Genomic DNA, 21,687 nt, shown 5'->3' on the forward strand with positions numbered 1-21,687 from the left:
AAAAGTTGACCTTACCTCTCATTTATATGGACGAGGGTCAGGCAGGGACTAGACGTTGTGACCATAACATGCACAGTGGAAAACTACACATCTTCACAATGTTGTTTGTTGTTGTTTTGTTTTGTTTTGTTTTTCTAATTGGTTGGGAAATGTGTCTGAAAGGTCCATAGGCTACACATACAATGAAAGTTTGAATCAATTCTGGCAGTTCTCTATAAAGTTTTGGTATAAAGACATTGTGTCTCAACAGGGAGTAATTCTTTTTGTATTTTACATTGTTCAACCTATTCTTTAGCAGCCCATTTGCTTCCTTTTGAGCAAAAAAACACAAAAGCAGCCTATGCAGCCTCAAATATAGAATGTGTAGTATACATTGTAGTTAATGGAATGACAAATACAGTGTATGCTCCCTTCTATTAAAAGGAGATCAGATGTATTACAGTGAGAATGACAAACTTTCTACATTATCATATTCACTGCATCTCAAACACTACATTTTTAATAGTTAAAAGACATGGAAATGAGACTCTGGACAAGTATATATTAAGCTAGTCTGTACACAATCTCATGGTGCCCTTTATTCCACAGAACAACAGCCACAAAGCCAACCATGGGCCTACCGTGGCCACAGGACCACATCAAAGCTCTTCAAACTCGGGTAGATAACAGTCGATTGATTACAAGCAGTTATTAACCATGAAGACTTCACCCATCTGAAGGTAGGAGTATGACTGATTGTATCTTATCAAATATAAAACCACACGGATGAAGCTGAACATTAACATACAGCTACAAGCAACCCCGAACTTAATTGGACACGACATACATGACGACATGAAAAATGCTGGGAGAGACTGATTTTCAAGACTTCAAAGATTCAATACATTTTAAAACTTGCCCTTGATGTCAGTGACTTCATGTTTTTTATGTATTTTATTTCTGGCTAGTGATTATCTGGACAGTTCCATTTTACCTTTCCCCGGATGTAAACATTGATGGGTATGTATATTCAAGCCAAAAGTTTGCAGTTAATATGCTGCAGGAATTGGTAGAAAACCCTGTGATACATTCATACAATAAGACCATTTTAATCTCATTGTATAGTAGAGCTCAATCCATTCTTTTTTTAATACTTACATCAATATCCTTCAAGAGAGATTTTGTCACATACTAAATTCCCTCCCTTGTCATCGTAATATTCACTGTAAATACCTAAATCAAGCAGAATTTGGATAAGGGGGAAAAAATCCCTCTGTTGTCATAATATTCACTGTGAATACCTAAATCAAGCTGAATTTGGATAAGGAAGAAAAAAAAAAATATGCCTTTGGAAACATCTCCCTTCATTTCCTAAGGTAACTACAAAAATCACATTGACTGGACTGCTGCACTTCAATGTATGCAACTATGAACACATTGGGTTATCTGTGAACTTGAAAACTCCAACGCTCTGTGAAGGAAATGAAAAGTCTTGCTCAGTGCAGTCCATCACACAGATTCCGACCCAAGTGGCACAAGATATCTCTCATCTTGATATAATCTGTGTGGTTAGAATAGTAAAGCGACAGAGAGAGAGAGAAAAGATATTATGATCAATATCATTTTATGTACCATTTTAATACCTCCCACAAAAAAAAGGGGGAAGTTTATTGATGACACATACAAAGCATGCAACACTCTTGCATAAGAGTGTATGAAAAGGTAGTACAATGTACATCCACAAATCTCGGTCAAATGTATTCCCCTTAAAACAAAGTCCTCGGGATGGTTATGACAAAATCCTCATCACAACGAAATCAAATTCAGATCCCATAATCATAATCTCTGTATCTTCATACACTATGCTGTTCGGTTATAATGAAATTTCGCCATATCCGTGTTCTTTAAGTTTATGACAGGAGTGCACTGTAACAATGACATCATACGTATTGGTGTCCATGCGAAAAATGAAGAGCTGATGCAAAATCATAACATACATCTAGCAAATCATAAATTTTCACTGTCGTAGACATTGATGACAATAATGCACCATAGTTTTTCTTTTTTAATTACTTCATTTTTTTTAAAAGTGATGAACAGCCTATTCCATTTGTTTGTTTATCCCCCATCCCCCCCCCCCCACTTCTTGAGAACACATTACTATCTGATCTTTAGTGGCTATCTCGTATATCCATACGTAGATCCATATGACCAACCCATTTCTGCAGAGTGGTCTCTATGCAGCTTGAAGAGTACAAACTGTACCAGCACCGTTTCCTGACCATCCGGTCACCCACAGCCCTACAATCCACATCGGGACAAATCAAACCATGAAATTCACTGCGCTGTACCACTGGTCATCAAAACAGAGCATTCCCAACCAAGGACAAGAGGAAGTGACCATTGGTACTCACACACAAATGAACATATGGGGATGGTCAGGCCCTTATTCGGCTATGTCTAGTCTGTCAGCTAGGAACTCTACGACGTCCTTGAGGTTTAAGAGCTTCTCGGCAGTCTCATCAGGTATCTCCACACCTGGATTGCATGAAAGGAAAGCAAAAATACTGGTTTGACATACACTGTAACTATGAGTATCTATAGACGTATTAACTGGTTGTTATTTTATTTTTTGTGAACAATTGGAAACATTTCATGATCAATACACAGCATGAATGAATGAGGAATTTACTTCATTTTTTTTTTTTTCATTTTTGGGGTAAGTACACATTCCTTCAACTTGTTGGATAAAGGGTAATATTATCCCCCTGCCTTTTGAAGGAGGAAAATCAAGGGCTCTTTTGTTTTGCTAAAATACGAAAATACCTTGAATTCTCTCCATATTTCCTTTACAGTATTTCCTTTCCTGTATATCATTGCCCTACTGTGACATCACAAATCATAGTCTTCTTTATCTCATGATGACAACATATGGATTTAATCACAACTTACAAAAATTCGTAACTTTTGAACATTACTCAATTTTCATTTTTTGATCGATTTCCAGCACATTTTTTAAGGCAATGAGGTAAATATTACTTATTTGCATCATCAACACAGGCAAAAAAGAAAATTGCCTATGTATCACCAGATACACCAGATACACTGTACAGCACAGTGGTTTACACAGAGATGTGTCCTTTTAACGTGTTGAGGACGGGCTGATTTTGCTACAACAACACGCAATTCCCACAGACACTTACTTGAGTATACTCGGGACTCGTCCTTTGCATGTTAAAAGATATTCTTCCCACAATGATTCTCCAAAGAGAAGTGTAATTTACCCTAAAAACAAAACATGCGACAAACTGTTCAACTAGGATACTGAATAAAAACAAAAATTTACTGGAATAATGCAGCATATGAATTTTATTTCACTTACCAAACTCATCTTCAATGGCCATGATGATTTCAACAGCATCTAAACTGTCCAAACCCAGATCTTGCACAAACTTTGCATCTAGTGTTACCTACAACATGGGAGAAATGTAAACATGAAAAATATATCCACATTACTCTGGAAATGACCCATGCAGTTTGTAAGGCAAGCGTCCATTTGAAAACCCAATTGCATGTTAACACTACATCTGTAAGGGGCCCTTGCATGAATGCTCAAATGGGCAAGTGGGGTACAAGTTGTGTAATATGCCCCCAATGTACGTGTACATACTGCAAAGTGTCAAAACAGGGCTTCATAAGAGGGTATACAGCACTTAATCTCTGTAAACAATTTTTCGTCGCTGGGGTGACAAGACCTTGTATCTGAAATTTTGGTGAAAATGACTTTTTGAGATTAATGGTCAAATAATAGTTTAAGTGATGTCCCGGCCAAATCCCAACTGTCTTACCCAAAAAATGAAGCCACCACGGCATGTCAAAGGAAAGGCTATCCTATTCGCTACAGTGCTTTGGCCACCATGTTTTTTGGCTCTCCTGAACATTTGATTTTTTGTAGTCATGAGGTCTTGTCGCCCTAGTGACGTTATACCTGTTTCATGTACAGTGGAGATCTCTGAAGTGCCACAGAAGTGAGAAAACGGACGGATGACTTATTTACAAAAATTTAGTTTTCACTAACATAGACAAATATTGCAGTTCTGCTTTGTATTTTTGAACATACCGTTAATGAAACTTCAAGAAGAAAACGTTTTATACCTAAAACATCACTTACAGTGTACTATCCAAAACTATCTTACACATTTCTAATTATGACACATTAGAAATTCCATTAGAGTGATAACATTAACGCAGATGCCCATTAATATTATTCACGCACATACAATGCATGCTTTAGGAATACTTTTCTTTTTTTTGGGGGGGGGGGTCAATCTTTAACATCATTGTGGCTTAAACTTGTTCTTCAACTTAATAATTAAGTCAGTACTGTATCAAAGCAGAATATGGGGTCACTAGTGACTCATAAGTACTGTAATTATTGAAAGGCCTTTGCTCTTTACATAAGTAAGTTCCTCATAGCACAATATTCATAGTAATGTTGGATGATGAAGATCGTGATACTAAATTGTACCTGTTCTGGGTTGACCTTGTCGAAAAGCTTCAGTACCAACGTACATCTCTCCTTGATGATGTCGATGGTCATCTCTGCCCCGGAGCCATAATGACGGACAGGCCTGGACAACTAGCAAAATAGCCAGAAGAAAAGAAAAAGTGTAAAATTGTGTGTCCTACTTCTATCACACAGGACACATTATCTCAATTTCATTCTTTCTAACTTCTACCTCCTCAAATCACAAGTTAACTTCCTTTCCTTTATTTTCCATCTCCTCTCTAGAAATGCTACATCCTGCAATAATTAACCTTCAATTTTGACCACTTGCATATATTCTCATTTGTATACATCTGATCTACAGTACAATACACCTTTTAACTTTACACAGCCATGTAATACAGTATATAATAATGTACATTGTATGTACTACACTGTATATAATAATATGACAGTTATAGTAATTAGTACTTGTACTTGGACCAACAATGCAATGGCCCACCTTTATATATAACTGTGCAATACATGTACTGTACAAACTAAACCATTAGGCCATGTAAAACAATGACCAAACTTAACACTGTCACTGTCTGCACATTCTTACAATTTGCTGCACATTTGTCTGAAATAAAGTAGACCTACAAAGATGTCTAATCAATACTGATTTAGAATTTAATCAGGTAAATTATTGCCATAAACATTGCTGAGTGCACGCAAAAATAACAAATACATTGTATGATTTCCAGACTTCCTCCCTACTCGTTGTACAATTGTATGCATACATGTGTGTGCCTGGCGGAGGCACATGTTGTGCTGAAATTAGCCAGCTAAGTGTGATAAACTGTCATGTTGGGGTATGCTGGCTTCTGTAACGCTTACTCTGCTCTACGCACATACAGGCGCGGTCCCACTGCTACAAACTTGCTTTGCGACGGAACTTCACATGAAACACAAGTATCACTCAACACTGTGCATTTGGTCAAAATCAAACGCAAAGTTGTGTTTAATTCATCGAGGTTGCATTTGATATTCGCATATAAAGAAATCAAACATCTTTTCTGAAATGGACTTGTGTTTAAACGATTTTTAAATGTTTTTTACGATTTTGGGGAGACTTGAGTTTAATTTTTTGAGTTTCTCACAACTGGGTCCAGGAGTATTATAGATGCTAGCTTTCCGTCACAGCGGCTGACCCATTTTAGCAGATATTGTGCGTACGCTAGGCATACAGGTATTCGTATCAGGAATTGGTAGCGAATCGGTAGAACTAATCTAGAATCCATGCAATTTCTGAAGGCATGATCTAATAATAACAGCAGTAGACCACCTACGGTAGGCAAAAATTTCATTATTGATAGTAAAATCTGGTTCACAATGGTAATTGTTGAGAAGCTGAAATACATGTAGAACGCAGAAGAAAGTGAACCCATAGTACCTACAAAGTGATAAGTTTGCTGACAAATTCAAGTAGGGCCTACTGACCTACTCTCTATCAGCACTTGTCATTGTGGAATAGACCTAGTATTTTTGGAATATAGAATGTATGCACAAGGTCAGGTTATCTCTGATTTTATCTTTCTCTTTACGAATATTTAATGTCAGACTTAAGTTTCACATGGTTATGGGGCCGATTCGTGGATGGATAGGTGAGAGCCGCAGGAAAAAAAAAAAAAAATCCCAGAAAATATTGAGTCAGATCAGGCCAATACTATGTAGGTGCAGCAGCCCTGCATTGAGCAAACCCGCGGTGCCCGTGCTTTGATGAGTCGCTGCGCATCGGTTGATTAGAAATTGATTCTGTCAAAAAGTGCGGACGGAATTTTTCTTTTTTTCATCACGGAGAGTGGACATATTGTGTGTGTAAACAAAAAAATCACAGTGCAAAGTTGCACCAACTTATATGTCAGATGTGAGATGGATGAAAAGTGAACTGGGGGGCTCATGAGTCACTCTCCGCGGGGTCCTCATGAGGAGGCCGGAGATGCTCATGAGGCGGAGCGGAGGGGTGCTCGTGAGGGGGAGCAAGCCTCAGTCATGAGCAGATTTCCGAGACTGATGTGTATTTAACCCTATGTCATGATAACATGCGATTGTCATTGGTTAACTTGGTTCCTTATGATACGGCATTTCATATTGGCTCAAGAAAGAACAGCGGGAGGGGATAAGGATGACCTACGGCCTACATGTAACAAGTTAGAATCTAATTTGCATTAAGTTCCAAGGAAAAATTTTCAGAATAGAACCGAGACAATCTAATTTACCAATTCTGTCTTTCCTACTTCTACTGTTCTTGGCACTTCCTAACTTTCTGACTTAGGAAGAAAATTAGGATAAAACTTAGGAAGATTTTCAGAATACCACCCCGTATCTCGGGTTCTTGAGCAGACTGCATTGGACTGTTAACTAGTGCGCATAAATGCATCACGCGTTACCCGTTGTGTAGCGCCACCTCACGTCCACTCGAGGACAGCCTCAGAGAAATGCATGCACTGTGTGTGCGTGTATATAGGCATTCCAATCAGTGTTGCCAGATGGTGATCTTGGTAACCAAAAATAGTGAAATTTGGTGATTTTTTGAAACCCTTGGTGACAAAATTTTATCCTGGTAACCAAATCCATATTTGGTGATTTCTGGTGATCTTTTGGTGATTTTTGGTTATCTTTTGGGGATTTTCGGGTGATTTCGAAAGAAATAAACAAAATCACCATGAAAACTAGTCTATTTTCCAGAAAGCATGGCGTAACACTTTCCCATAGATACATAACATGTGCGTTATTGTCTTGGTATACTGTCAGATCTTATACACACACAAAACACACATCGCACATTGTACGCAATGCATGTGTGTGACTGTGTGTACTGCACGCACACGCGCCGATGCAATGGTCGCCACGCTGCTGTCAGATCATACTCAGCTGTCTACTGCTGATAAAGCTACAAACCGCGGCAGAGCTACCAAGTCTCACGCATTCTGCGTGAGACTCAAGCATTTAGGGGCCATCTCACGATCTCACGCATGACACCCATTTTTCTCACGCATCGGGCGAAGTCTGCAACTTGGGCCTATATAATGAGCATAGCTCAAAATATTAAAGTGATAGTTACACTTGAAGGTATATTTCCCGTTTGTCTTTCAAATTAAGGAAAAAATAGTCACTTAAGTAACTGTTAGACTCTATGCACCTGATCGCACCATTAAGAGCTAAAGTAAAAATTGAAAAAGCTCCCTACCGTGGGAGGCCACACAGGGGGAAAAATCCCTCCCACACCCTCGCTCGCGCGCACATTCGCATGCCGAGATGCCGAGTCATGAAAATCTCACTCATAAATATTTTTTGAACTTGGCATCCCTGCCGCGGCCACCAGCTGTGCTGGCTACGTCATAGCAGGGAGGTTGGGACAGTGTTGGAAGCAGTACTGGTTGGAAACCAGCGAGCTCACTACTGATAATGAGTGTTCGATATAATTATATCAGTTTGTGGTTATCTTGTAGTTGAAACCCTTACCCACTTTCCCCAGATATCTCGAAAGATCTGTCTTATACTGGTGAGTTGCAAATCTTAAATACTCGAGTAAATGATAAGCTGACTCTAATAGCATCGAGTAAATCATGGTTAGATCTGTAATCGATATTTGACAAATGACAACTACTTGTATACTGTGTAGGACTGTGATTCTGTGTGCTGGTTGTGACTTGTGCGTGTTCGGTGGTGCTGCAATGTGCATTCACGCAACAGTTATGCAAATGGAAAGGATGACTAGATATCTACTAGTACTAGGTAGCTGCCTGCTACTAGGCAGAAGTGTTTGATTGACAACACTCATCCACTATGAGGACATTCATGCTGTCAGTGTAGGAACGGTTTTTATCCAATATCTCCTAAATACTGTTGATCAGTCATAAATCTTGAATTCTTCAGGAAAAAAAAAGAAGAGAGACAACATGAATGATAAGAAGGCTACTACCTCAATTCCCTCGAGTTGCATGAGAATATGTTTCTAGTAGGATCTAGACCACATAACTTTCGAGTTTCAAAGTGATGGCACTTAAACAGCAGTGGTGGTAAGTTTCTTTTTTGAAATTGTAATACATAACGAACAAGGACAGATTAAAATTAATCATAAACATGAAGAATTACAACTGATTAAATTACAAAACCTTAGAACTACTCTGTGTACTGATTTAAAAAAAAAATGAGATGTAAAGCAAAAGTGAATTGCGATTTATCAACCCTTGTCAACAGTGATATCTAATATTGTGATATTTAATTTATATCTTTGTTTTGAAAAGTAATACCAATATGTGCAATTACTATGCTATACTTCTACTACTACAATAGCCCCTTGCCCTTGTCTATCTCTGCACTATTTTCAGACTAGGCATATTCAGTATGGCCACACCACCAGCAAAGAAATCTAAGACCAAGTATGAGGCATCAAGAAAGTATTTGACCTCATGGGAAACTGAGTTTAACTGGCTTACTTCTGTGATGGACAACGATGTGAAATTACCATTCTGTAAATACTGCAGAAAGCAGCTAAAGCCTCATCATGCCTCCTTAAAAAAACATCAAGATACCCCAAGCCACGTTGCGGCGAGAAGAGCTATTGCAGGGAGTTCAATGACCAAATTCGCTACATGCAGTAAAAAGATCCAGCCTGCTGATGCTGTTAAGGCCGCCGAGCTTCATTTGGCTGTTACGACATGCTGTCATAGTCCTCTGAGCTCGATTGATCATTTGTCTGAGACGATCAAAAAGTATGCAGCTGGTAGCACTCTAGAGTCCATTTCGATACATCGCACCAAATGTACAAAACTTGTGACACAAGTTATTGCTCCTACCATAAAGGAGCAAGTAAAGGAAGATATGTCAGAGAAAGCATTTTCTCTGATAATCGACGAGAGTACAGATGTGTCATCAACAAGAGTTCTTGCCATCCTTGCAAGATACTTTAGTGAGGAGAAAATGGAAATACTGACCGTACTCTTGGGGTTTCAAGAGATCTGCGAAGCCACCGGCGAACAGCTCTTCAAGGCATTACAAACCGTTCTAGATGAGTACAATCTGAACCTCTCCCGTTGTGTAGGTCTTGCAACAGATGGAGCTTCAAACATGACCGGAGAACACAACAGTGTTTGGAGCCGAGTAAAAGAGGTTGCACCAAAATGCACACTCATGAAATGTGTATGCCATTCCATCGCATTGTGCGTACAGAAGGCATTTGAGGGACTCCCTTCAAATGTGGGATTCATGCTCTGTGAAGTTCCAAGTTTCTTCAGCCACAGCTTCTTGCGCCGAGAAGCATATAAATCACTCTATGACACATTCTGCGCTGAAGAGCTAGAGGAAGGAGAACTTGCAAGCAAGAAGATGCCCTTCAAAAAAATGTCTACAACTCGTTGGCTAGTCAGGGGGGAGCTCATCCGGAGGATTTGGGAACACTGGGATCCTCTGAAAAACTATTTCCAAATGGCAATGAACGAAGGCACGCAAGATGTCCGTTACCGAGCGAGGATGCTGTTCCACATGTTTGACGACAAGTCAAATTTCTTGTACTTTACATTCCTTGCACCAGTTGTGGAGAACCTAGACCGCCTGAATCAGAAATTCCAGGCTGAAAATGCATCACCGGAAGGGCTCTCAGATGCGTTAGACATGCAGCACAAGTCATTGAAGGAACGGGTGTATGATCACGGTACTGGTGCAAGACGTCCTCTGAATCTCATAGACTATGGTCACAAATTTACAGCTGAAGCAGTCAGGTTGCAGAGGGAGCCTGCCCATCTACAGATCGTAGACAATGTGAGAACCCGATGTGCTGACTTTCTTGCATGTCTCATATCTGAGATAGAAAAGAGGCTACCTGAGAGCAAGAAGACATTCCAAAAATTGTCATTACTTCATCCCAAGAATGTACTGTCGCAAATGTCATGTTGTGCCTTTTCAGACCTTCCTCTTCTTCATCTGTGTGAGGACCTTGATGTGGTTGAGGAACAGTACAGAATGATCCGCTTGCATCTGTGGAAGGAAGAGAAGATCTTCAAAGGCAGCATACCAGATGACAGCCAGTCCTTTTGGAAGGGCATTTTGAATCATGAAAACTCCGACCGACACAAGCCATACAGGACAATAGGACTTTATGCCCTCGGAGCGCTGTCTTGTCCCATCTCCAATGCTTCAGTCGAACGCATCTTCTCCATAGTGACATGGGCAAAAAACAAGTATCGCAACCAGCTTTCGACTAAAACTCTAGAAGCCATAGTCTTAACCAAGACCACTTTTGGCTGCTGTAATAAGTTTGAGGTCACTGCAGCAATGCTTAAAAGATTCAATGCAAGCATCTATGACTAGCTTCCAAGTGTATGCAGTAAACAGATGCGCATCAGTACGTTACGTTCCCTACAACATGAAGGTAAGTGGTTGTATTTTTTCAATTCAATTCAATTCAATTCAATCATAGTTTATTTCCGATCAACGAAAATCAAAACATAGTACAAAGTATGCATGTCATGAAATGATATTTTTCAAACATTAAGGATTTGCAAAAGATTCATGTAGTATCCGAGATAAATTATATAACAACATATATTTATATATATATATACGAGGAGGATACTTCGTGGGCGTGCGGAAAATAGATTCGATATGAAAATAGTGATCCACTAAAAAGCAAAGCTTGTGGGACGTGGATCGCTAGAGCAAGATCAATGAATGTACACAATGTATGTTTTTATGAACGATATAGAAAAAAAAAGCACTGTTAGAGCGCAGACCTCTGTCAAGCCAGCAGCTCATTTCCACCCATACACGCATGAACACGCGCATTAGTGTGGGTATACTGAGTCTTTGAATAATGCCTCCGCTGCCTTGAATGCAGACTAAGCTAGCCCACTTGAGATGGCGTTTGCACCCAAATGCATGATCTAGTCCGCGAGATCGTTGTGTCGCGATTAGTCTCAGTTTAGACACAAAAGATATACAAGTCCAGACCGTATTGGCTAAATATTCACAAACCATGTCAATTAGTCACGGCCAGTGCCGTATATACGGCACTGGTCACGGCTAATAGATCTTCATGTCGTCAACAAGTGAATCTCGTCGACCATGCTTTCCATCTCTGAATATCTCGCAAAATCTCGGATGCTGAAAAGGACATGCGCAAAAACCTGCGCGTACGCTAATTTTTTTATCTATACACACCTACAGCAGCAGCAGCAGCTCCCACAGCTTGAACTCCCTTGGAAGTTCATTGATCCTATATGCCAAAAGATTAAAAAATAAAAAAAAAACTTTAAAAAAAATCAATTAAAAAAAAAACTTCGAGAAAAAACATTTTCTCAGATTTGGTGATTTTTTGTGGTTTTTGGTGATTTTTCACAGGCCTTTTGGTGATTTTGTTCCGTTGGGACCTGGCAACGCTGATTCCAATGCCACTGCATCATGCATGTATGGTACGCTGTGCTAGCAATAGCGTGTGCTTCAGTGCAAACACTGCAATGCAGTGTAGTGCAGTGCAGTGCCCAACTATATACAGCTGTACACAAGACATTTTAGTGTAAGTCATGACAGGGCTGTACGGCGGCGTGGACACTACATAATCTCAGGATTCCAGGGCGCCGACTCGATTTTGAATTTACTGCACCATATTTGTTACTAAAACTACATAGCCTACAATTGTAAGGTGAAAACTTTATCTATTTAGCTACCGTTTACCGCTATCGATATTGATATAGATCTACTCATTTTACAACTTACCAAAAATTGCACCTTTTTTAATCCTGTAGGCTGTACGCTGCAGAAATCGTAGAAATCGCAGAAATGATTCAAAATGTCGGCGCAGCACTGGGCAAAGAGGGCGCTGTCGACTTCGCGGGCGTACACTCTAGCAGCGCAATTTGCATCGTTCAAAGGCACAAAGCTGGGAAAGGTTTATTTTGAATGGCCCAGCGATGATCACAGCATTCCAGGTTAAGATTGGACTTTTTGCTCAGTGTATATTGCGTGAGGGCTCACTATATGGACTGAAATACCATGCTCATAGTCCAAGCATCTCAATTCACGTGAGTGATTCGTAAAATTTGTGATAAGAATGGAGGGGTTTAGTAGTATGTGTACGGTGTTTCGTAGATATGTGTATCACACACTGTCAGACGCTGTGCTAGCGCTAGCGCACGGCGTCTGGTTGGGCTATGCAGTGCCCAGTGACAGTGTAGTGTTTGTGGCTAGCGTGGCGCGCGCTATGGCTAGCTCCAGCACCAAAATAATTTCCCACTTTTGTACATTTTGGCACCCACCAGGGTACAACCTTAAAAAAAAATAATGATAATAATTCAACAAAATGGCTGATTTTTATTTGGTACCCCGGGATACCATTTAGGCCTAATACCTATGTCATCATATCATGAATGGCTGGAATCTGATCTGGGCAAGAGTTCCTTTTGAGACAGCCACCCAATAGGGAGTGCGTGCAACCGTGCGTATCGCAAGCAAGGTTAGGCTAGGTAGAGTTGTATAGATCTGCACTTATTTAGTACTAGCGTGATTGGGGTGGCTGTCTCAAAAGGAAGTCTTTCCCTGATCTGGGATGCATGGTTCATCACGTAGGCCTAGGCCTACTGACTACTGTAATTTACTGTGTCTGTAGCCCGTTACGCCGTTGACTGATCGACTCGACTCGTGTGGTAACAATAACGTGTTATGGCCATGATTGATGGGTAATTATGAGTGGGATATGAAATTCGACTAAAAGTTGCTACCATACAAACTTACCTCGACAATTCTTTGATGAAGATCTACTTTCTGTGTGACTGGTTGTTTATGCAAGAGTGGAAAAGATGCACAACGGGATGAAATACTCCTAAAATGGCTAATTCTGGCAAAGTTTTGAAGGCCGGCAATCGCACGCAGTCTGCACAGAGTCGCCATGATTATTGTATGGTACGGTGTCTTCGAATCAAACAATTGCGTGCAAGTTAGTGTCGATTTTCTCCCGAGGCTTCGTGAGGGGGCGGGGGCAGTTACCGCCATGAAAACGTGGGGGGGGGGGGGGAAACATATTATTCCCTCAATGATTCCAGAGTTGTCAACAATTTTCTTGCTTTTCTTGATAGAAAATAGTCCACATAATATTTTCCCCAGAATGTGCATTAGATCACTAATTTTCAATTCTGAAATTGCAAATCTCCCTCGCGCGCGAGGTCAGTCTCCCATGTCTCCCAGGCACTTAGTCTCCCCCGCTCGGTCCTAGTGCACTTTTGAGGTTGACAAAATTCCTACTCATCATCCAAAGTATATCTGTCATTTCAATTCCAAAAATGCATTTTAAGTTCCCTCTTGCTGTTTGGGAGGGGGATGCCCTACTGTTTCTTGTTTGAAAATTAGAAAAAACACAAAAGTTCAGTAGGGCCTACGAAATTTCAACTTTTCCCGCATTCTGTGCATGATATGACTGCAGTCGGTGGAAAATACCATGTGTCAATTAACGCGATGTGGCTCGGCAAGCCCCTGCTGTGCAGTAAAACCCATTCATTAACAATCAACGCATGCTTGTCATAATAAGACCATGATTGTTATGATATATTTATTATCAAAACAAATATCACCACACCTCATTCAAGGCCTGTACGACGTGGTTATTCCGAGGTTCGTTATCACTCTGCAACACACAAAATCCATGACCACATAATTCTATATGTACCTGTAGATATTCGTTAATCCGAAAATTTAGGGTTTGTAAATCCAATCATAATTATTTTTTGCGTTGTTCCGAAGTTTCTTTTTAGTCGTAAGTGAAACAAGGTTAGCGATTCCGAAGGATCGGTCATCCGAAAGTGAAATAAGGTTCGATATAAAGTCCTAGAATGAAATAAGGACCGTTAATCAGAAAATTGGGGGGGGGGGGGGTAACTCGAAGTTACGAACCTTTTGTCGTTTATGGATTAGTAGCCTTTGGAATAACGAATCTTATTTCATTTTCGGAAATTACGAACCTTCGGAATAACGAGTGAAACTGATAACACTAAGCCTAACTGACATCCCTAATTCTTGAAAACAAAACCATCATTTTTGTCTATGTCAAATCGTAGCAAAATTCCTGCTTTTCTGGGTCCCGTTGCATAAAACTTTTTTAGCAACCTTAAAAAATTCAGGTTGGGTTTGCCCAACCTGAATTTTTTAAGGTTGCTAACCTAAGAATGTAAAATCCGTTGCATAAAAACTCTGGTTGGGAGCTTCCAACCGGAATTTTGTGATTTCAACCGGAAAAACTTGGAGTTTCATGCAACGGGCCCCTGATTTCTTTAATAAACATTCCTCTTGGTTATAGAGAGAGTGACGTATCAAATGTAAATTTGATGAGTATAAACTTGTATTTCTTTCTGAGAAATTGTGTCTAAGATGATATACCTATAATTGAGTGTATATAATTGTAATAAAGACCTGAGTGACTTTTATAAGAAACTTCGTGATTTTTTTTTTTTAACGATTTGACGATTTGCCAATGTTCATCCCGTACACGGACGCAGCAGCTGCCTCTCATTATTGGTTATGACTTGTGGATGGATCCTATTATTCAATAAAGTTGACAGAACTCTTTTTATGGAAATGGTTTGGATATAGTTTTTATTGATGGAAATAAGCTTTAAAACCCTTGCTTTACTGGATAGCTTGTTTCACTTGTGTTTCACACTGTAGAACACTGTCTTTTATTCATCAGCACTGACGGAATAAAATTGATACTCATATTCTCTGTCATTTATCTTTAAAAAAAAAATTCTTTGGCTCTATGAATACATGTGGAATATTTTACATCAATAAAATATAACCTTAAAAATAGAATCGTGAATACCAAATATAATAATGATAATAAGATAAATTATGATAATAATAATAATGATAATGATAATAATAAATACTATAAGGTCTTATATACCTAGGGTAGTCTTTTCAGTGTTGTCACTGCTCTACCAGAGGGTCTTGTCATTATCATTACCCTATTCCATAGCGTTGCCAGGTAAATATACCCACTTATACACCTGATGGGTGGAGAGGGACATGGTGGGTAAAATCATCTTGTCGAAGGACGTTAAGCACTGGGCGGGATTCGAACTCGGGTCCTCCGACCGGGAGTCGTGAGTCTTATCCACTATCCACTCATATGCCAAGTAATTCCCGCTATATGATAGCACAGGTTTCCAGGACAGATTTGCGTATATGCCACTGAGTTCAGAGATAGCTCATGTGCACATGGGTACAAATGACCTTTCATTTTTTTCAATTGGTTAGGCACTTCACCCAATTCAAAGCGACATAATGCAGCAGCTTGCCCAACATAGCAATTTATGGAACTCGTATTCTAACAAAGAATGAACCTGTGTAGATGAAGTGACCAGAATGGTTCGTCATTCAACACATTGGGAAGCATCCATTTCATTGTGCTGTTTTGAATACATTAACAAACTTTTTCTGCTAACATTGCCAAATACCAGGCTTCCTGTCAGGTGGATGTACTGGCAGGCATCATTATGGATTTCATGAATAATCATAGCATTCACAGATGCTTATCTCAGTGAAATTAAAAACCAACCTGTCTCTCGGTACAAATGACCTTTTTCTGCTCATGCTCAAACTGGAACCCCGAACTGGCTTATTGTGCATGAATCATTCTTCGTTAAAGGAATAATCACGTTTAATGACTATTTCATATCAATGACGTGCATTTGATTTACAAACATTTTATATATGGATTTCTCATTAACGTGAGTAACTTTACTGAGCTATATGAATTGTGCAGCAGACCAGACACAGACAATGATAGCCTACATAACTTATTAAAACTCCGTTGAAATTTGCATGAAAGGCATAATTGCCACGCTCATCAACCATATGATTGTATACATTATAAAAAAAAAAACCCAGATGTTTCTTATCTCTCTTCCATTGTTTGTTTGTTTTGTTTTTTTACAAACATTTTAGATTCAAAGTCCAATTACTTGGTTATTTGCAAATAGGTGATACTAAGGAAATAAAAGGGTGGTATAGTATTTGTTGTGGCCATTGTGGAATATCATGAATGTGATGACGATGCTTCATAGGATTCATAAAATTCTCCATGACGTAATCAAAAGTGAAAAAATGAACGGAGCTACGCTCGGAAATTTAGTCCACAATGCGTGTAGAGCATTACGTCACAAAGTGCTTGACTTGTCAATTTCAGATAATAGAAGGCAGGACGAAAACGACGGCCATATGTTATGAATGCAAACAGCTGGTCTTGCATCGGTCATCCATCTATAGGCCTACTCATCACATCTCGATAGCTAGATATACAATTTCATGGTCAAAACTATCATTGCCGCTAAAGTAAGCGATCAGCGACACTTTGCGTTGTATACTGTACAATATTATACCCAATGTCGTTGATCGCTTAACAGCATTATAGGCATGATGTCATGGCCTATGGTTGTTGGCGTGCCCTCCGCTCCCCTTACACTGACATTGTGCATTAGAATTTTGTCAGTCAGTTATGGTTGGCGTGAAACTCGTCATATATATATATATATATATATATACACATATATTTTATATATAATAATACAATGTATATTGTGCTTAGAAACATCCGCATTAAGCGCCTAATAAATGTATTGTATTATTATCATTTATATATATTTACATAAAGGTATATTGTGTCTGCCCGTGTGTGTGTGTGTGTGTGTATCAGTTGCTACAAACATCAGAAGCAAATGATACACCCCCAAAAAAACAAACAAACAAACAAACAAACAAACAACAACAACAAAACAGAGACTTGTGGGAAAAAGAAAAACTGTCATTTGCCACTAGACCGAGTATACAAACCGAAATGGGCACATTTCATTCATTGCAGAAAAAAGTGGCCCTCTGTTTGCATAATGCAATTTTGCGATCAGATGCCCCCCCCCCGCCCCCACCCCCACCCCCTTACCCCTTCCCGGCCGGTCTCGCCATTCTTTGACGAAGTCAATTAGAGTAATAAGTGACATGACACTTTTAACTTGGGCCCGCTCCTCACTGAGCAATATGCATGACCAAAAAAAGTTCCTCCATCAATGATATTAATTCTCTCAGCAGGCCATTAGCTCAGGGAGCAAAAGTATGTTAAAGGGGATGGCTAGTAACTATATAGAAATGGGAATGCTGGAGGATGATTGTTCCAATCCTTGTGGGATTCATTTAAGAGTACATTATATATCTATTGTTGTGTAGAAATTATTTGCTCCAGAATGTTCTCATATTCAAGTAATATGCAGTTTAATGTTTCCAGGTTAGCATGCCTGTACATAGTGACGGGGCATTAAACTGCACATTACTTGAATATGAGACCGTTCTGAAGCAAATAATTTTCACACAACAATAGATCATTATTGTAATGTACTCTTAAATGAATCCCACAAGAATTGGAACAATCATCCCCCAGCATTCCCACTGATTCCCACTGACCAGTTACTAGCCATCCCCTTTAATAGCATGCATTCACCACTCGACTATATAGATCACGTGACCCAAAAGTACGAACCACCTTCAGCGTTTTTGCGGAAATGGATTAAACTTATCATGATTTTATAGAATCCCAGCATCAGTCATTGTCCGTCTGAGTATGCCGTTGCTTTTGCTCTTATTATCAATTTAAGTTTATCGCACGTACACGAAAACAGCATATTGGGCCGGATGCATAAACGCTAGCCTTTTACTCGAATCCGTATGCATAAAAACAAGGAATTGCTTGCGAGCAGCTTGGTGCGTCTGTTGAGAATGATAAGGGCGTTAAGTTGTCACAAAACCCATAGTGTTCAAGACAACTTAACGCCCTTCTCATTCTCAACAGACGTTTTGCTAGCAAGCACAAGATTGCTTGCTGCCCTCAAGCAATTGCATAGAGACCAAATATTTGCTTAAAAACGTATGCATAAAACATACCTTTTGCTAGTTCTTGCTAGCAATTGCTTACGATTTTCCAAGCTCTGTAAAATGAGCTTGATCTTTTACTTAACTGGGACGTTCCCTTTTAAGTATCATTTTCATATTCATGAAAGAAAGACCGCTCTTGTGCAGGAGTGGTATAAATCTACAAGAAATTACTCCTAAGTAGTGTAATAATTTCATTTCAACAACGGGAATGTCCAGTGGTTAGCACGCAAAATGTGATGAAAAACAGGTAGGATGTCTGACTTCGGTGGAGAGCAAGGGGACCTCTCTCCATATGCGATCTGGCAGATCCGGGGGCGTTTCATAAAGGAACTTGTCGGATAAAATGTCCGACAAGTCAATTATATCTGACAACTTCAGAGAAATCAGCCAATCAGACTAAACAATTTCTCAAAACTTGTCGGATATAATTATTGACTTGTCAGATATCCGACAAGTTCCTTCATGAACCCCCCCCTGGCTACTGTGATGGGAATCAGCCAGTAATACGTGTGTGTGTATAGATGTGTGTGTGCGTCTGTGTATGCATTTATGAGTGTCATTTCATAGCTCTTCTGCTATGTCAGGAAATGTTTCCGCACACACATGCCCTTTCAAATACTTAGTACATGCTGCCACACTCGCCTTTGTTCTTGTGTTCTCACAGACGTGACGTCCCTTTTGTTGAAAATGCAAGCAATAATTGCTTGTGCGGGACAAGCAAAAGGTATAAGCACAAGCAAAAGGTTATGCATATGGATTTAAGCAATATTGCTTGAGCTAGACCTTTTGCTTGACGAGCTTGTGCTTTTGCTTGAAGCAATTGCTTACAAGCAATTGCTTGTTTTTATGCATTCGGTCCATTATGTAACAAGCGTTTAATTACAAGAGTTATACAAACAAGCTAACCATTCCGAATCGACGGCAAATTAATGAACAGAGAGTTATTAATCACATCGAAAGTTAAATCATCAAGGATTGTTGGCGTAAAGCAGGGGCGGATCCAAGAATTCCATAAAGGGGAGGCGCCTTTACAAATTCAAAGGGGGGAAGCCCCCCCCCCCCCATTTTTCTGCTCTTTATTTTTTGTTTTTGTTTTAACAAAAAAATAAAGGGGGATTAAATTAATCCCCTTCCCCCATCACGTAGCTCCCCTATCGCTTTAAGAATCACAATGATGTAGCACCCATCAGCATTTCATCTCACTACACTCTATTTGCTACTGAAGTCGACCGCGAGTAAAGCCAGCGCTAATGTTGTCCAATGCAGCACAGTCATGATGCACATCCTGTTTACTGATAATGAGGGAAGAAACCCCGCACATCCGCAGCATTTATACAGCATTAGATCCAAACATCACTTCCCCGCCGTCTCCCGAGTCACCGTCACCATCCACGACTCGATTGATGAGAAGCTTTCAGGTTGATTGGTGTATGTCTCTCATTTTAATTTGCTTCGCTTCCAACTTCACAGCAGCGGTGGGCGGATATCCGGTTCAAGACAGAGACGTCATTGGAACGCAAGTGGGGCTAAGCTACGTCTCTCCACGCTTAAGGTGGTGATGCCTGCTCCACACTGAGCCCTTACAAAAAGAGAGTGCGCATTCGCAAGAGAGGGTATAGCAGCGATCTTCTTATAGGTTTCTTTGATAATGTGTTCATCTCTCGCATGATTACCGCGGGAAATCTGTTTTTCATAATTTTCACGGTATTTAGGGATGGTGATCGTCTGGTCGTGAAAGAGTGTACACCGTGAACTGAAAACATGCTGCCGCTTGTGCGACAATGCTTTTAATCGTGAATTCTTCTTGAAGTCAACTGAATAGTGACTGCTATAAGGTTAGTGCATTAGCTTATTCCAATTAGTGTTATCACTATTGTTATTATTATTATCATTATCATTAGTAGTAGTATCATTATTATTGTGTGTATACATGTCAAAGTCATATCGTAATAGTTTGAGTCAATTCGGTTATTCTATAGGGTATATTGTGCTATTTGATAGTGAGTAAAATTTTAGTGTCATTGTGTACGTGTAAAGATTTGTCACACAAATTAATTCAAACATCAAACAACCAAACGTTGATGTACCGCTGATGGATAGAAAATCTGGTCGGTGCAGAGAACATTGCCAGAGCTTCATGCGTTTCTTCGCTAACTTGGCTCGACTTGAATCACATATCAGGCGTATTATACTGTAATTGGCGTATTCACCCATCATGCTGTTTATGAATTAATGATACAACCCACTGAGTAATAGTGATAATCGTTATGATGATGACGATACTACACTACTTACCAGTCATGATGATGATGATTCGCCGATGTTGCACTGAAAATAACAGTAATAATATAATTGATAACAGTGATGGTTATAATAATGCAGTGTATTTATAATGTATAGTGTATAATAAAACTATAGCTATGCATGACACGCTTTGCCACGGTCACAGGAGTCAAATTTGTAAGTGCCATGCTTTATTCAACTTCCATGAAATGGGCAGAGTGGCAGGTTTGGTGCACCTTGTATATGGAACAAAAGTATAATTTCACGCTAGCTGTTAACTCACGACAGGATTGATTACAGATCCAAATCTTGGACACTAAAATGTAATATAACGTTTACGTCGGTCATAGCATTGGCCTACAATTTCAAAAGAAAAAAAAATGTGATGTCCGATGTACGTGTGCGTGTGAGTGGGTTCGTAGAAGTGTAACATAGTAATTGTACACTAGTGCTGGTTTCCTATATTGTGATTACTATTGTCTTTTCCGCTCATCAGTTTTTACGAAATATTACGTAGAATACTAAGTCTTATGTTGATCATGATTGCTCTGCCTATGAGTGAACAATAGGCTTGTAGTCAAATTAGCTATAGATAGTAGCATTAACACATGAGATTTTATTTTTTTTTTCATTTATGTCCATCAATCAAGGAAATGTAGCGCTCGATTTACGTCATCACCCCCCACATTACCGGGTATAATATATACAAAGGCCTACCACGAAAGCAATTTCCAATTAAACATACATACTATACCGGTGACACACCATTCTCGTTAACAATTCTACTGTCCTGCTTATCGTGCTTATTGCTGAATCTCATTTTGTTTTTCTTTTGAGCATGTTATAAACCTTTTCCACAGCAAAACTCTTGCATGATTTCTCATTATACCCAAAACCGTTCTTGTCACTGTTGTATGGCCGGGGAATACTGAATTCGATGACTGTCATAATCATCACACGAATATTCC

At 39.5% G+C, this 21,687-nt stretch overlaps 2 protein-coding genes across 2 annotated transcripts; one reads left to right on the forward strand and one right to left on the reverse strand.

Annotated features, from left to right (window-relative positions):
- Positions 1-543: 543 nt before the first annotated feature.
- LOC140231496 (acyl carrier protein-like) lies at positions 544-13,420 on the reverse strand. The gene is made up of 5 exons (XM_072311630.1): positions 13,259-13,420; positions 4,508-4,618; positions 3,362-3,449; positions 2,394-2,517; positions 544-1,540 (listed from the first exon to the last, which is right to left on the reverse strand). Exons 1-4 carry the CDS (start codon positions 13,412-13,414, stop codon positions 2,426-2,428), a joined length of 447 nt encoding a protein of 148 aa, XP_072167731.1. The 5' UTR covers positions 13,415-13,420; the 3' UTR covers positions 544-1,540; positions 2,394-2,425.
- Positions 8,879-10,840, forward strand: LOC140231581 (zinc finger protein 862-like). The gene has a single exon (XM_072311727.1). The coding sequence runs from the start codon at positions 8,879-8,881 to the stop codon at positions 10,838-10,840; it is 1,962 nt and encodes a 653-aa protein (XP_072167828.1).
- Positions 13,421-21,687: the final 8,267 nt, after the last annotated feature.

The sequence above is a fragment of the Diadema setosum genome, chromosome 8, assembly GCF_964275005.1.
Source record: "Diadema setosum chromosome 8, eeDiaSeto1, whole genome shotgun sequence".
In the NCBI taxonomy this organism is placed as follows: Eukaryota; Metazoa; Echinodermata; class Echinoidea; order Diadematoida; family Diadematidae; genus Diadema; species Diadema setosum.

Bases quoted from the DNA above. Each gene is read 5' to 3' on its own strand.
- LOC140231581 (XM_072311727.1), top strand. From the start codon at position 8,879: ATGGCCACACCACCAGCAAAGAAATCTAAGACCAAGTATGAGGCATCA.
- LOC140231496 (XM_072311630.1), bottom strand. From the start codon at position 13,414: ATGGCGACTCTGTGCAGACTGCGTGCGATTGCCGGCCTTCAAAACTTT. The intron at 4,619-13,258 runs GTAAGTTTGTAT...CTATTTTGCTAG, and splicing joins TTCATCAAAGAATTGTCGAG to TTGTCCAGGCCTGTCCGTCA. The intron at 2,518-3,361 runs GTAAGTGAAATA...CATGCAATCCAG, and splicing joins GGCCATTGAAGATGAGTTTG to GTGTGGAGATACCTGATGAG.